The 14,945-nt window shown below is 44.8% G+C and overlaps 2 protein-coding genes across 2 annotated transcripts in view; both read left to right on the top strand.

Annotated features, from left to right (window-relative positions):
- The window catches only part of LOC137620034 (germ cell nuclear acidic protein-like), a 38,845-nt gene extending 29,358 nt beyond the window's left edge, over nt 1–9,487 (top strand). The window contains exon 2 of the mRNA XM_068350313.1: nt 8,871–9,487. Within this exon, the coding sequence (XP_068206414.1) occupies nt 8,871–9,487 (617 nt within the window). The remainder of the gene's footprint in view (nt 1–8,870) is intronic.
- Nucleotides 9,488–9,659: 172 nt separating this feature from the next.
- On the top strand, nt 9,660–14,643 carry LOC137620033 (uncharacterized protein DDB_G0283697-like). Its single transcript, XM_068350312.1, has 2 exons — nt 9,660–9,753; nt 10,988–14,643. The coding sequence occupies exons 1-2, from the start codon at nt 9,660–9,662 to the stop codon at nt 14,641–14,643; spliced, it is 3,750 nt and encodes a 1,249-aa protein (XP_068206413.1).
- Nucleotides 14,644–14,945: the final 302 nt, after the last annotated feature.

The raw sequence follows: 14,945 nt of genomic DNA, 5'->3' as shown, positions 1-14,945 counted from the left end.
GAATCTGAAAGGGAATTTCAGGATTAGTAGGTACTCGTTCTCGAGGAACGCAAGTCTTTAAATAACACATCATGCTCAAGGCATGCGGCACTTGTGTGACACTATGACATTTCACCTGGGATAAGAACAGTTATAAAAGCACTAAGTGTTTTTAGACATCACTATGAATCACTCGAGGGTCAACATAGGCACCCGAAGAGTTAGAGTCCCAAGTAACTCACTGTTCTACGCAGAGTTAGGTGCAGGTTTCATAACACTACCTGCGGCTACCACAAAATGTTTGATTTCGTGCACTTGTTTCGCATAATGTTTAAAGAAAACTCGCGAGGACTTCCAGCCCGTAAAGTTTTTAAGGCTCTCAAAGTCCATGCTCTGAAAGAAGTTCAGAGAAGATGCCACTTTTCTAGGATCATGACCAGCGGGTGTACTGTTCGGATCCGCTCTGCGAATGAAGTAGGTGATTTTCGCTCTTAATTGTTTCAGTGACAGGTCGCTGCCCGATGTTTCTCCTTTGAAGAGTTGGCCTCCACCAAAGTTTGAAGTTCTGCGAAGATAGACCTTGAGGCTCTCTACTGGACATAAAGAGACATCCTCCTTCAGGGGGCATATTCTCCAAGGGCCCCATCTTTTGGTGGGTAATTCATTTTTGGCGAGAAACGTCGGATCAGGGGAGAGGGTCACTTCTCCTGAATCAGCAAACAGGATGTGTCCCTCTTCTCTTGATAATGCCACTATTTCGCTGACTCGAGCTCCCGAGGCGAGAGCAAATAAAAATATAACTTTCTGAGTCAGATCCTTGAGGGGGCATGAATCATTGTCCAAGTTGGAGGCGAAATGGAGCACCTTGTCTAGTGACCAGGAGATCGGTTTCGGAGGGGGTGCTGGGCGTAGGCGAGCACATGCTTTCGGCAGTTTGTTAAAGATGTCGTTGGACAGATCAATTTGGAAAGCATATAGAATTGGTCTAGTCAAAGCCGATTTGCAGGTTGAAATCGTATTGGCTGCTAATCCTTGTCCATGAAGATGAATGAAGAAGGACATACAGAAATCAATGGTGATTTCTTTAGGATTTTTTGCTTTAACAAAGGAGACCCATTTCCTCCAGGATGATTCATATTGCCGTCTCGTGGATTCGGTCTTGTATTCCTCTAGGAAGTCTAGACTTTTCTTCGAGATCCCAAACCTCTTCTTTGCGGCAAGGGAGAGAAAATCATGAGATGAAGGTCCTTGATTTTCGATGATGAAGCGAAGACAGTCGACTTCTGTACTTGTTGAGAGAGAACTGGGCCCGGGAGAGGGATCAGCTTGGGCTGCAGCTCCAGGACCAGGGGGTACCAGTTGCTCCGGGGCCACTTGGGAGCCACTAGGGCCGCTGTCCCTTTGAAGGTTCTCAGTTTGGAGAGGACTTTCAACAGAAGGTTGGTGGGAGGGAACAGGTATATCTTCGACCATCTGTTCCAGTCCAGTGACATGGCGTCCACCGCTTCTGCTTTGGGGTCCTCGTACGGGGCTACGTACAGAGGAAGTTGATTGTTGTCGCTCGTTGCAAAGAGATCTATCTGAAGTTCTGGGACTTGATGAGAGATGAAGGAGAATGATCTTGCGTCTAGAGACCATTCCGACTCTATCGGGTTTGTCCGAGATAGAGCATCCGCTGTCACGTTGCGGAATCCTTGTAGGTGAACTGCAGACAGGTGCCACTTCTTCTTCTCCGCCAGACGGAAGATTGGGAGAAGCACCTGATTTATCTGGGGCGATCTTGAGCCCTGGCGATTGAGACAACGAACTACCACCGAGTTGTCTAGGGTTAGACGGATGTGGATCGAGGGCGGCGGGGATAGCTTCTTCAGAGTAAGAAGGACCGCCATGGCCTCCAAGATGTTTATGTGGAACGTCTTGAATAGTGGAGACCAGGTCCCTTGAGCTTGTTTCAGGTGGGAGTGACCTCCCCAGCCCTCCAGTGAGGCATCCGTGTGGATGTTGAGTGATGGAGGAGGGTGTTGGAGAGGAATGGACCTTTTCAGGGCCATTGCTTCCGACCACGGCTTTAGGAGGCGTCGAAGTCTGTTTGGAAGCCGTCTCTTGAGGTCTCTTCGAGCGATGGATGCCGATCGTCTCCAGACTCCCGCGGCATCCTTTAGCTGTGCACGAAGCACTGGGTTTGTCACTGAGGCGAATTGTAGAGAGCCTAGAACTCGTTCCTGCTGTCGTCTTGAAATGCGTTTGGATTTCAGTAGTCGCTTGACAGACCCTGCTATTTCCTTCCTTTTCTTCTGGGGGATGGAAAGGCGGTGTGACTGAAGATTCCAGTGGATTCCCAGCCACTGAAACTTCTGAGCCGGAGAGAGGCGAGATTTCTTCTCGTTGATCTTGAATCCCAGGTGTTCTAGGTACTGGGTAACTTCGTCGCAAGACTTTGTACACTCTTCGGGCGATGGAGCCCAGACTAGCCAGTCGTCGAGGTAGGCCATCACCTGGACGTTTCTTAGGCGGAGCTGTTGTACTATGGCATCCGCCAGCTTTGTGAAGATCCGAGGGGCCACATTGAGGCCGAATGGCATGGCCCGGAAGGCGTAGCTTTTCCTTTGGAGTCGAAATCCTAGGTAGGAGGAAGCGTGATGGTTCATTGGAATGTGCCAATAGGCATCCGCCAGGTCTATAGAGACCGTGTAGGAACCTTGAGGCAGAAGGGTCCTTATTTGTTGAAGCGTCAGCATCTTGAATTTGTTGTTCTCTATGAACTTGTTGAGGGGGGATAAGTCCAGAATGACTCTGAGCTTGTCTGAGTCCTTCTTGGGAACGCAAAACAGTCTCCCTTGGAACCTGGTGGACTTTACCTTCCTTATCACCTTCTTGTTCAAGAGGTCTAGAACATATTCTTCCAGAATGGGGGTCGATTGTTGGAAGAACCGCTGGAAGATTGGGGGTGGTTGCACCCAACTCCAGCCTAGACCGTTCTTGATGATGCTGTGTGCCCAAGGATCGAAGGTCCAACGATCCTGGAATTGGCGGAGTCTTCCTCCCACCGGAAGCACTTCATTGCTTCTGGTGTCCCGAGGACTTGTTGCCTCGGCCGCTAGCTCCCTTTCCTCCTCTACCTCTGGAGGGACGACGAGAGGCGTCTCTGCTTGCACCCCTGGACGAGCCTCTACCTCTGGCATGAAAGGTAGTGGATGGCTGCTCAAAGGCAGGGGTGAAGACCGGTGACTGTGACAACACCGGTTGGGGGACCAATTGAAAGGTCTGTTGTGGTTGGGCAACCACTTGGGAGGTAGCGGGTCCCGGAAACTGACGTCTTTGTTGACGTTGCTGGGGTTTCGGCTTCTGAGGTTTCCTCTTAGGCTGAGGTCCATCGTCCTGAGAGGTTTTCCTTTTTCTGGACATGTCCCACTTGTGGAGAAGGTTCCTATTCTCCGTGGCGGCTCTGTCCGTTATTTCCTTGACAAGGTCAGAAGGAAACAGGTGCTTTCCCCAGATGTTGGAGGAAATCAGCCTCCGGGGTTCGTGTTTCACGGTGGCACCGACAAACACGAATTCACGACAGGCTCTACGAGCCTTTATGAAATGGTACAAGTCCTTCATTACCGTGAGTAAGTGGGATTTGGCCAGTACCATGTAGTGATCGGGTACTGCTGTGTCACAGGCCATAACTTCAAGTTGGACTTGATGAGAAAGAGACGCTGCAAGCCTCTCCTTCGTGTCTTGTTCCCGGCGAAGGAGGTGATCATTGAGCTTAGGGAGGTCTTCATTAAACTGACGTCCGGCGACGTCAGGATCGAGCCTACCCACAACGAAAGTATGTTGGACATCTTTCCATTGTCTAGTGTCAGGGGGTGTCACGATGGAGAAGGGTCTGCACTCCTCCAGTGCAGGGCAGGGTTTTCCTTCTTCCGCCGCTTTAAGGCATGCAGCCAAGGCCTTTTCCAAAAATGGAAGAATCGCAGTGTCAGGTGCGACATATGTAGGATGCTTCTTGCTCAAGGCAGGAAGCTTAGAGCAGGTAAAGCCCCTGCTCTTAAATGCGGAGGCTAGCATAGCCTGGGCCTTTGCGAGATCGAACACTATCTCTTCTTTAGGTTCGGTCTCCTCCTTCGAGGCAGGTTCGGAACGAAGCCGGACGTAACAGTCCGGGTAGGCCTCGAAGCTTGGGAAGAATTCCACATCTTCCAACGGGACCGTGCCGATTTTGTCACTAACAAAGATCCTGCCGGTCGCAATAACCATATGCTCTGCATACCTCCACGGGTTGGCATGAGAGCAAGCTGGGAGATCCTTGACCGAGATCTTCTTCGGTTCTCTGGATCCAATCATAGACCTGATGGACTCCTGGTTCTCCTTCAGTCTGTCGTCCATGACAGCTCTAATCAGTCGGATCAGTTCTTGGGTAGAAGAGGAAGGATCCGGGGTCGAGGAGGTAGACGGGATGGACACATCCGTCGGTGTAGGAGTAGGCGGAGGGATGGACGAGGGAGTAGCTCCAATCTCCGACTCGGTGTATTCCACCTTGTCTTCGTCCTCTTCGGCTCCTTGAGCCATAAGCGTCTTCTCCGTGTCTTCCGAGACGTCAGAGATCTGTTCATCATCCTCGGAATCTAAACGACACTCGTGCATGGACTGAGCCATGACCACATCAGGTTCCACCGTAATTTGGACAGTGGGGATTGCTTCCTTTGGAACCACTGAGTCAGGGGAGGCCTTAGGGAACAACAGGGACCTCAGTTCTTCGGTGGCCAGGTACGGTCCAGTAGCATTTCTCTGAAAACCACGCACCCACTTGCGCAGTTTCTCACGAGCAATGTCTCTAACCTCCGCTGAGGGAGGGTTATGGAAGGCCTCAACTAGGTAGGCCTGGCAGACCGTACATTCCAGTGGATTCCAGAACTTCCAATCCCCTTTCTTGTCTGAGCAAGGGGCGTGAGTCCTGCACGCCGTATGTCCGTAAAACTGGGAGCGTTTCACAGCACAGTATGCGAAATCGCACTTCATCTGCTCCTCCTGTGGAAGAAAGAGAAAATGAGTATGGGGGAGTCATAGGAATGGCTCTTAAATTAAGTTAATATTAATCATTAATTTTAACTTAAAGAAGGTGTGATGCATAGAGAATGAAACAGTAAAGGAGAACACGCTCCATGCATCTCGCCCGGCTGGTTACCATAGGCTTGGTCCTGGGATAATCCAAATGACCGAGATCATTGGATATAGTTTCCTAGGATTCCCATTATATTGGAACTCCATGGAAAGCCAAGGACAAGGTTGGGATCGAATTCATTCGGTTCCCAGATAAGAGCCAGAAGGTCTCATTAAGGGAAACTGCTTCTGGCAACCAGCCTTGCTAAGATGCACATAGCATGCTGGAAATAGAAGAATGCAAAGAGACAGCATGATCACTAATAGAGCAGTACTAGGTACTGATCTTAGAAGCAAAGCAGCTTATCTATTTGCAAGGTAGGGCTATCTTAGTCTTATGATAGCTACAGAGAGGGGGTGCAAGTATTCTTGACGCCTCCGGGGCATCCGGCAAGCCGCCGGCACGCCGGAGCTCGCTCCAGCATAGATTCTGGCACTAGAACAGACAATTTTCAAAGTCAGTTAGATACCAGGATGGCGGCCGCCGGCACAACGGCGGCACGCCGGCAGGGAGCGGCGGCTCCGGCAGCCGGAGGATGCCGGATTGGTGACTGGGGTAAGGATGGTACAGGTAGTATCGGGTTGCCGGCAGTATATGCCGGCACTCCGGAGATCGACCGGCAAGCGGACGATTAGATAGGAGTAGGAGAGCTGCCGGTAGTAGCCGGCGGCAGCCGGCAGTCCCTCGGTACACGGGGGGCTGGCGGCAAGGGTAGGGAAGTCACCAAGAGGGAGGCAGGTATTGCCGGCAGAAGAGGCGGCAAGAGACCGGCACCCGGATAGATAGAGAGACAGGGGGAGGGGGGGAAGGATGCAGGAAGTACCTTCAGGGTTCCAGACATCCCTCCCCCTCCCTGAGGGGGTGTACCCATGATAGAGACAGGCTCTATCATCCATAAGCAGGGGTCACTAGGGACCGGGAGCAGGTAGCCCAAGGGAGGACTAGGGAACACCCAAGAGGGGGGGGGGGAGACTCCCCTATGCAGAGCTACACTAGTAACTAACCTTATAGGACACTATGAAGGTATATGTACCAGAGCGGACTGCACAAGGAAGCTCGGGTAGCCCTACTCTTCCACTCTAAGGAGGAGTTGTAGGACAGGGGACAGATGAGTATAAACTAACCTAAGCATAGGCTAGGCTATACAAGAGATAGGTGGGGAGGGAGAAGAGAGGGGTCTTCCCAGGAAGGGTTTCTGTACCAGAGCGGCCACAAAGGGAAGGGAGGACACTCCCTAACCTAAGATTAGGCTGATCGGCTAAAACGGTGCAAGAGTACAGTTTCAGCAAGGAACAGAGAAACCTTCCTAACCCGGCCTAGATCAGGGCTAAAAGTCCTGAACTAGGCAAGGAAGAAGACGTATCGCTATCGCAGGAAAGTCGTAGACTATCCTAGCCATAGAGGTAGGCTAGCCTAACCTCACTCTCAGACGCAATCCTAAAGGGGGTTCATTCCTTTAGGGAGGACTGAGAGGCGATATAATACTCTATTAGACAATAAATCCCTTTACTCAGAAAAGGGATCAAGGCTAATTAGAGGGAGTGCCAAGGCAGGGGATGAAGGAAGCATATAGGGGTCCTAAGGTTAGGTTAGGCTAGTAAGAATCACTGACTAGCCTATCCCCTATATGGTCCCTGAAGGCGAAAACATTTGCATCACTAGTCAAAAGTATTGTAAAATAATAATGCCACTATCTTCATAACTTAGTCTAGGATCACTGATAAATCATGCATGAACACTTGTATATAGGCTCCTGGCCTGGGGGCTATAGTAGCCGACTGGTATGAGGTCAATCGATGACCGATAAAAAGCGTCTAAACACGATATAAAAGTTCCTAGCTATGAAGACTAAATAAACTAATGTATTCGATTAGTATATAAGGCCGGAAGCGTTGTTGTGGCTAACTAAATAGAACATGCAAAACAACAACGACGCCATAAAATGGCGGGTCCGGTAGAGGCACAGCTCTGCCACAAAACATCAATTATTTCGCGAAATAATATTTACTTTACGGCCAGAGCTTAATTAAACAATACTGGAACCTTGTACTCAACTTTCCAGAAGAAGGCTAGGCTGAAGGTAACGACATAGCGAAGATGCAAAGCGATAAAGTTCACACAAGGGAAAATCCGTCTCAGTAGGGCAGCTACTAAACAAAGGATAAAGACGCGCGTGACGTCATTAGAGCAATGGCGTCCGTTTGTTTACGTCTCGAGTATCAGTAGTAGCCACGAGTGAGATTAGCTGTGGAACGGCTCCCAGCTATTCTCAGCCCTTACACACCGAAGCGTTAACTCTGTTCGGGGTGGAGATAGCTATGTGGCACGACCAGACATGCGTGTCCCCTGTTGTATTACGATGTCTTAAAGGGAAACCTTTGAGATACTCGCTCCAGAAGTTAGAATTCTGTGATAACCTGTGGTTAAATTCTCTGGGAATATCTTAGTAGTCTTATACCCAAGGAAGCTACCAAACAGGAACCTTCCATCAGGACGCCATGGCTTGAGCCCAAAAAAGGAATTATGTACAATTGTGTGACACACGGTTGGTACATGGCTCCCCCTCTAAAAATGACATACTGAACGTGTTAAATAGGTGCCCTGAATCTGGAGAGGTAGTAGTAACAACTGCGCCGATTAGCAGCAGTGAGTGGCTGTAGAAGTCGTTGGTTGGGGTGCGAGCAAGTGGTGGATGATGGTTGGCTGTTTTGCCGCTCCGGCTCGTCACGGGGTAGGTGAGTGTGTCCTACGGCATTCATAGGCGAGTGTGTCCTACGGCATTCATAGGCGTGTGTGTCCTACGGCATTCATAGGCGTGTCCTACGGCATTCATAGGCGAGTGTGTCCTACGGCATTCATAGGCGTGTGTGTCCTATGGGATTTATAGGCCTACGGCATTCATAGGCGTGTCCTACAGAATTCATAGGCCTACGGCATTCATAGGCGTGTATGTCCTACAGCATTCACGTCAGCTTCGGTTGAAGTTGAATAGGTGTCCTCTTCGTCACGAGTGGAGGGGTTGATGGAGGTTTTGAAGGTCATGAAGTGGCTGTCCATAAGGGCACGAAGTAGGTTCACCTCACGAGGAGAGCTGTCTGCGGCAGGTTGCAGGCGAGTGATACTGGTCATTTTCCCGAGGGTGAGCGAAGCCCTTTGGTCCCCCAACGGTTGTTGAGAGAGCTGAAAAGGCGTTGCTATACGGGCGGCTGGCGACGGCGAGTACTGCTGCAGAAGGTATGCGTTGACAGCGTCATAGTAACGGTGAGAGGTGGAGGAGGGGGGGGGAGGTGGGAGGAGCGAGTCACTCCGGGGTCACCAATGTGACGAAGGAGGGAGAAGGGTGTGAACTCAAAGGCAGGAAGCAATCAACTGAGTTATATTGTTGTGGAACACTCCCCTTATATACAAAACCTCAAGGCAACAGGACATGACATGTTCGAGAGACAGACATGTTCAGAGCAAAACAGCAGACATGAATTTTCATGTTCGTTTGAGTGCGAGGGAAGAGCGAAGATACAAGCATTATATATACAAAAGGAATTATGTACAATTGTGTGACACACGGTTGGTACAATATACTGCTTTCTTAGAATTATTGTACAATTCCCTGGTCTGTTGTCGGTTTCTTGACTTTTTAAATTTGAGCAGAATTCTTCTCTAATCTTCTCCGGTAAGCGTAATAAGTTTTGGGTCCAATTATGGCTTTCACTTGAGTCTTCGGACCATTTAAATGTTTCACTAGAGTCTTCGGACCATTTAGATGTTTCACTAGAGTCTTTGGACCATTTAAATGTTTCACTTGAATCTTCGGACCATTTAGATGTTTCACTTGAGTCTTCGGACCATTTAAATGTTTCACTAGAGTCTTCGGACCACTTAGATGTTTCACGTGAGTCTTCGGACCACTTAGATGTTTCACGTGAGTCTTCGGACCACTTAGATGTTTCACGTGAGTCTTCGGACCACTTAGATGTTTCACTTGAGTCTTCAGACCACTTAGATGTTTCACTTGAGTCTTCGGACCATTTAAATGTTTCACTTGAGGCTTCGGACCATTTAGATGTTTCACTTGAGTCTTCGGACCACTTAGATGTTCCACTTGAGGCTTCGGACCACTTAGATGTTTCACTTGAGTCTTCGGACCATTTAAATGTTTCACTTGAGTCTTCGGACCATTTAAATGTTTCACTTGAGTCTTCGGACCATTTAAATGTTTCACTTGAGTCTTCGGACCATTTTGATGTTTCACTTGAGTCTTCGGACCACTTAGATGTTTCACGTGAGTCTTCGGACCACTTAGATGTTTCACTTGAGTCTTCGGACCGTTCCCCCTCGCGTACAATTAAATGTTTAATATGATTAATAATCCATGAATTATCATGGCCACTTTCTACAATAATAATGTAAAAATCACGCCCAATTCTTGCAAGGCAAACATAGGCACTTTTACATTTTCTACAACACAACTTTTAAAATAAGAAATACATACTCAGTACTATCATAGCATCCCAATCAGCTCTAAAAATGAAAAATGCCACAAGACCCAAACAGTCTCCGAGAGAAAGCTATTACGCTCCAAGTCTTTTCTTGGCTTCAGCCGGAATCCGGAGTCAAAAAGTCTCCAGGTAAGACTGCTTCGAGAGAGAGAGAGAGAGAGAGAGAGAGAGAGAGAGAGAGAGAGAGAGAGAGAGAGTGAGTTTGCGGTAATAATGATATTGCAATTCCATTGTGAAATAGTATCTCTCTCTCTCTCTCTCTCTCTCTCTCTCTCTCTCTCTCTCTCTCTCTCTCTCTCTCTCTCTCTTATATATATATATATATATATATATATATATATATATATATATATATATATATATATATATATATATATATATATATATATACCCTATTGAAGTAAATCTCTCGAAAAGTCTCAAGGTAAGAATGCAGAGAGAGAGAGAGAGAGAGAGAGAGAGAGAGAGAGAGAGAGAGAGAGAGAGAGAGAGAGAGAGAGTGTGTTTGGGATTTTAATAAAATTGAAATTCCATTGCCTAATAGGACAATTATTGTGGTAACGTCAAGCCAGCTGACGTTACTGCCATTCAATGCTACCAGACGTACGATTTTTGTGAAGTCGCCAGAACTACCTCTCTCTCTCTCTCTCTCTCTCTCTCTCTCTCTCTCTCTCTCTCTCTCTCTCTCTCTCTCTCTCTCTCTCTCTCTTTTCTTCTTCTTCTTCTTCTTCTTCTTCTTCAGCGTACAAATTCCGGAGCCACTTTGAAGATTTCTGCCAAATTTATGTGCTGTCTTCGCAGACACACGGAGAATCTTTCGAAGCCTTGTCGGGAATTCCTTTAACATTTCCTGTAGACGGATCTTTCAGAGCCTTCTCTCTCTCTCTCTCTCTCTCTCTCTCTCTCTCTCTCTCTCTCTCTCTCTCTCTCTCTCTCTCTCTCTCTCTCACAATCTTCTTCAGCGTATAAGTTTTCTTTTCCGCCGGAGCCACTTTGAAAATTTCTGCCGATTCTTTGTGCTGCTTTGCAGAGACACGGAAAATCTTTGAGCCTTGTCGAGAATGCTTTTAACATTTCCTGTTGACGGATCTTTCGGAGCCTCTCTCTCTCTCTCTCTCTCTCTCTCTCTCTCTCTCTCTCTCTCTCTCTCTCTCTCTCTCTCTTCAGCATATAAGTTTTCTTTTCCGCCGGAGCCACTTTGAAGATTTCTGCTGATTCCTTGTGCCGTCTTCGCACAGAGACAGAGGATGTTTTTTAGCCTTGTCGGGAATCCTGTTGAAGACTATTTCGAATCGTGAAACTTATTAGAATTTTCTGAATCCAATATAAAGTTCACTATATAGCCATATAGTGAACTCAATAGCGTTAAGTATGGCATATTTACAGGATGGTTCTGTGTCGGCCTGTGGATTATCAGGCTTTTTTTTTGGCGTTGCAAATGTTAACACGTATACTTACGAGAAATACAGGCGATGCACTATGAGTTATTTGCAACGGAAATTGCGCATGGGAAAACAAGAGAATGAAAAAATAAATGAACTGGAAGGACATGCCTACTGCCAGCATGGGAAAGAGTTCCCGAATTGTTTTGATGTTAAGAGTACCGCTGAACGATGCGTAAAGAGTACTGCTGAACGATGCGGGGACTGGAGAAACGCCAAACTTGACATACGGGATGAAAACTTAGAGGACAGTTTAGGCGGAAACCGCATTAAAAAAATGAAGATCTTAAAACGAGAGGAAAATCTCGGAGCAAAGAAGGTGAGGGAAAAAGAGAAGGGGAAAAAGAATGAGAGGAATAGAAAGAAAGTAGAGGAAATTAGGAAAATGAGTGAGGAGAACAATAAGAGTAAAAAGAGTAAGAATGATATAATTAAAAGGGAGAGTAAGAATAAGGTGGAGACTAGAGAAAGAGAGGATGAATTTAATGAAAAGGGGGAGGAAAATAGTAAAATGAAGAGAAATATGATTAAAAAGAAAAGTAAGATTAAGGTGGAAAACAGAGAAAGAGAGGATGAATTTAATGAAAAGAATGTGGAGAATAAGAGTAAAAAGAATAAGAATATGATTAAAGAGAAGAGTAAGAATAAGGCGGAGAATAGAGAAAGAGAAGAGGAATTTAATGAAAAGGAGAAAAATAAGAATATGTTTAAAGAGGAGAGTAAGAACAAGAAGAATATGAAAAAAAAAGAGGTGGAATTTAATGAAAAGAACGAGGATGACAGCAAGAATAAAAAGAATATAATCAAGATAGACGAGAATTCAGATGAAAAGAAGGAGACTCGGAAGAATAAGAAGGGGAAGAGAAAGAATGACAAAACTTTAAAGGAGGAGAAGGAAGACAATAGAAACGGCAAAAAGGTAAAAAGGAAGGTACGCGGAATAATGATTACGATACATCATTGCGAGATTATTGACGGAGAGATGATTGGGGAATGTAATTGTCCAACTCATTTTGAAGACCTTCATGTGCCCGAGAGGAGTTTGTCCAAGTTTGAAGTCATGCGTGTAAGGTTAAATTGTGGCAGGTGTTTCGCCGCCTACGCTGTCATCCAAATGGATAAGTTCAGGAAGCGCGTTTATAAGAGGAATATCCTTAGTTACTTTCGTTGTCATAAATGCAGAAATATTTTTGTGCCTATTGATAAAATAATTAAAGAGGGGGACGAGTTTGAGAATCAGAAGGATAGGGGAAAGTGGGAAAAGATGCAGAAAAAACTGAATAACAAAAATCAGATGGATAGGGATAATGGAAAGGAGCATATTCAGAAAAAACAAAGTAACAAGAATCAGAAGGATAGTGAGAATGGAAAGGAGCATATTCAGGAAAACCCGAATATCAAGAATCAGAAGGAAAAAACTGCCACCATTCGTAAAGAGGAACTTGGGAGGAAATTATCAAAATTGAGAAGAACAAATAAACAATTGCAGAAGGAAGTTGAACATTTACATATGAGAATCTGGAGCGTCCATCAATACTTGCGTAGAGAAAGGTTGAAAAGGTACCAGGAAATCAAAAGAATTAGAGGTGAGCTTTTAAGGGAAAATCATGTCAAAGATCTTTTGAGGGGGCTATATTCGCAGGACGAGAGAAAGAATGGAAAGGAGCATATTCAGAAAAAACAGAATGACGAGAATCAGAAAGATGGGGAGAATGGAAAGGAGCATATTCAGAAGAAAAAGAATGGCAAGAATCAGAAGGATAGGGAAAATGGAAAGGAGCATATTCAGATGAAAAAGAATGGCAAGAATCAGAAGGATAGGGAAAATGGAAAGGAGCATATTCAGATGAAAAAGAATAACAAGATTCAGAACGATAGGGAAAATGGAAAGGAGCATATTCAGAAGAAAAAGAATAACAAGAATCAGAAGGATAGGGAAAATGGAAAGGAGCATATTCAGATGAAAAAGAATAACAAGATTCAGAACGATAGGGAAAATGGAAAGGAGCATATTCAGAAGAAAAAGAATAACAAGAATCAGAAGGATAGGGAAAATGGAAAGGAGAATATTCAGAAAAATAAGAATCAGAAGGATAGGCATATGCAGAAAAGAAAGATTACGATTCAGAAGGATAGGGAGAATGGAAAGGAGCATATTCAGATGAAAAAGAATAACAAGATTCAGAACGATAGGGAGAGTGGAAAGGAGCATATTAAGAAAAAACAGAATAATAATAATCAGAAGGTTAGGGAGAATAGAAAGGAGAATATTCAGAAAAATAAGAATCAGAAGGATAGGCATATGCAGAAAAGAAAGATTACGATTCAGAAGGATAGGGAGAATGGAAAGGAGCATATTCAGAAAAAACAGAATAAGATTCAGAATGATAGGGAGAAAGAAAAGGAGCATATTCAGAAGAAACAGAATTACAAGAATCAGACGGAAAAAACTGCCACCATTCGTGAAGAGGAACTAGAGAGTGAAATATCAAAATTGAGAAGAGAAAATGAAAAACTTCGGAAGAAAATTATACATTTAGAGGATTGTCTCAGGAGACTCAGCAATTACGTGGGTAGAAAAAAATGGAAATTGGACCAGGAAATCAAAAGACTTGAAAAAAGGCTTCGAAGAAGACAGCGCATCAACGATCGTTTGATGGGGCTATATCCGCGCGGGGAAAGGCACCATGGAAAGGAGCATATTCAGAAAAAACGGAATAACAAGAATCAGAAAGATAAGGAAAATGCAAAGGAACATATTCAGAATAAACAGTATAACAAGAATCAGAAGGATAGGGAGAATGGAAAAGAGCATATTCGGAAAAAACGGAATAACAAGAATCAGAAAGATAAGGAAAATGCAAAGGAACATATTCAGAATAAACAGTATAACAAGAATCAGAAGGATAGGGAGAATGGAAAAGAGCATATTCAGAAAAAACGGAATAACAAGAATCAGAAAGATAAGGAAAATGCAAAGGAACATATTCAGAATAAACAGTATTACAAGAATCAGAAGGATAGGGAGAATGGAAAAGAGCATATTCGGAAAAAACGGAATAACAAGAATCAGAAAGATAAGGAAAATGCAAAGGAACATATTCAGAATAAACAGTATAACAAGAATCAGAAGGATAGGGAGAATGGAAAAGAGCATATTCGGAAAAAACGGAATAACAAGAATCAGAAAGATAAGGAAAATGCAAAGGAACATATTCAGAATAAACAGTATAACAAGAATCAGAAGGATAGGGAGAATGGAAAAGAGCATATTCAGAAAAAACGGAATAACAAGAATCAGAAAGATAAGGAAAATGGAAAGGAACATATTCAGAATAAACAGTATTACAAGAATCAGAAGGATAGGGAGAATGGAAAAGAGCATATTCAGAAAAAACGGAATAACAAGAATCAGAAAGATAAGGAAAATGGAAAGGAGCATATTCAGAAAAAACAGAAAAACAAGAATCAGAAGGATAGTGAGAATGGAAAGGAGCATATTAAGAAAAAACTTGATAACAAAAATCGGAATGATACGGAGAATGGAAAGGAGCGTATTCAGAAAAAAACAGAATAATAAGAATCAGGCTTATAGGGAGAATGGAAACGAGCATATTCAGAATTAAACAGGATAACAAGAGTCAGAATAGGGAGAATGGAAAAGAGCATATTCAAAAGGAATAATCTAAAAGATGTACTCAGCAGAGTTTCTTCATCATGTGGACAAATGCAGAAAAAACAAGTGTGACGTCTTTTAGTATGCTGTGTCCCCTAAAGGAGATTCTGTTGTACTTTAGTGGAAATGTTCTTGTACTTAGTTACCGTAGCTATGGACCTTCTGAAGTAAGAGCCATTGAGAGAAAAACTCATTACCAAGTA

Source organism: Palaemon carinicauda, chromosome 26 (assembly GCF_036898095.1).
Source record: "Palaemon carinicauda isolate YSFRI2023 chromosome 26, ASM3689809v2, whole genome shotgun sequence".
NCBI lineage: Eukaryota > Metazoa > Arthropoda > Malacostraca > Decapoda > Palaemonidae > Palaemon > Palaemon carinicauda.
The sequence above is the reverse complement of the archived record's forward strand: the minus strand, read 5'-3'. Positions and strand labels throughout refer to the sequence as shown.

Bases quoted from the DNA above. Each gene is read 5' to 3' on its own strand.
- LOC137620033 (XM_068350312.1), top strand. From the start codon at position 9,660: ATGCCACAAGACCCAAACAGTCTCCGAGAGAAAGCTATTACGCTCCAA. The intron at 9,754-10,987 runs GTAAGACTGCTT...TGAACTCAATAG, and splicing joins CGGAGTCAAAAAGTCTCCAG to CGTTAAGTATGGCATATTTA.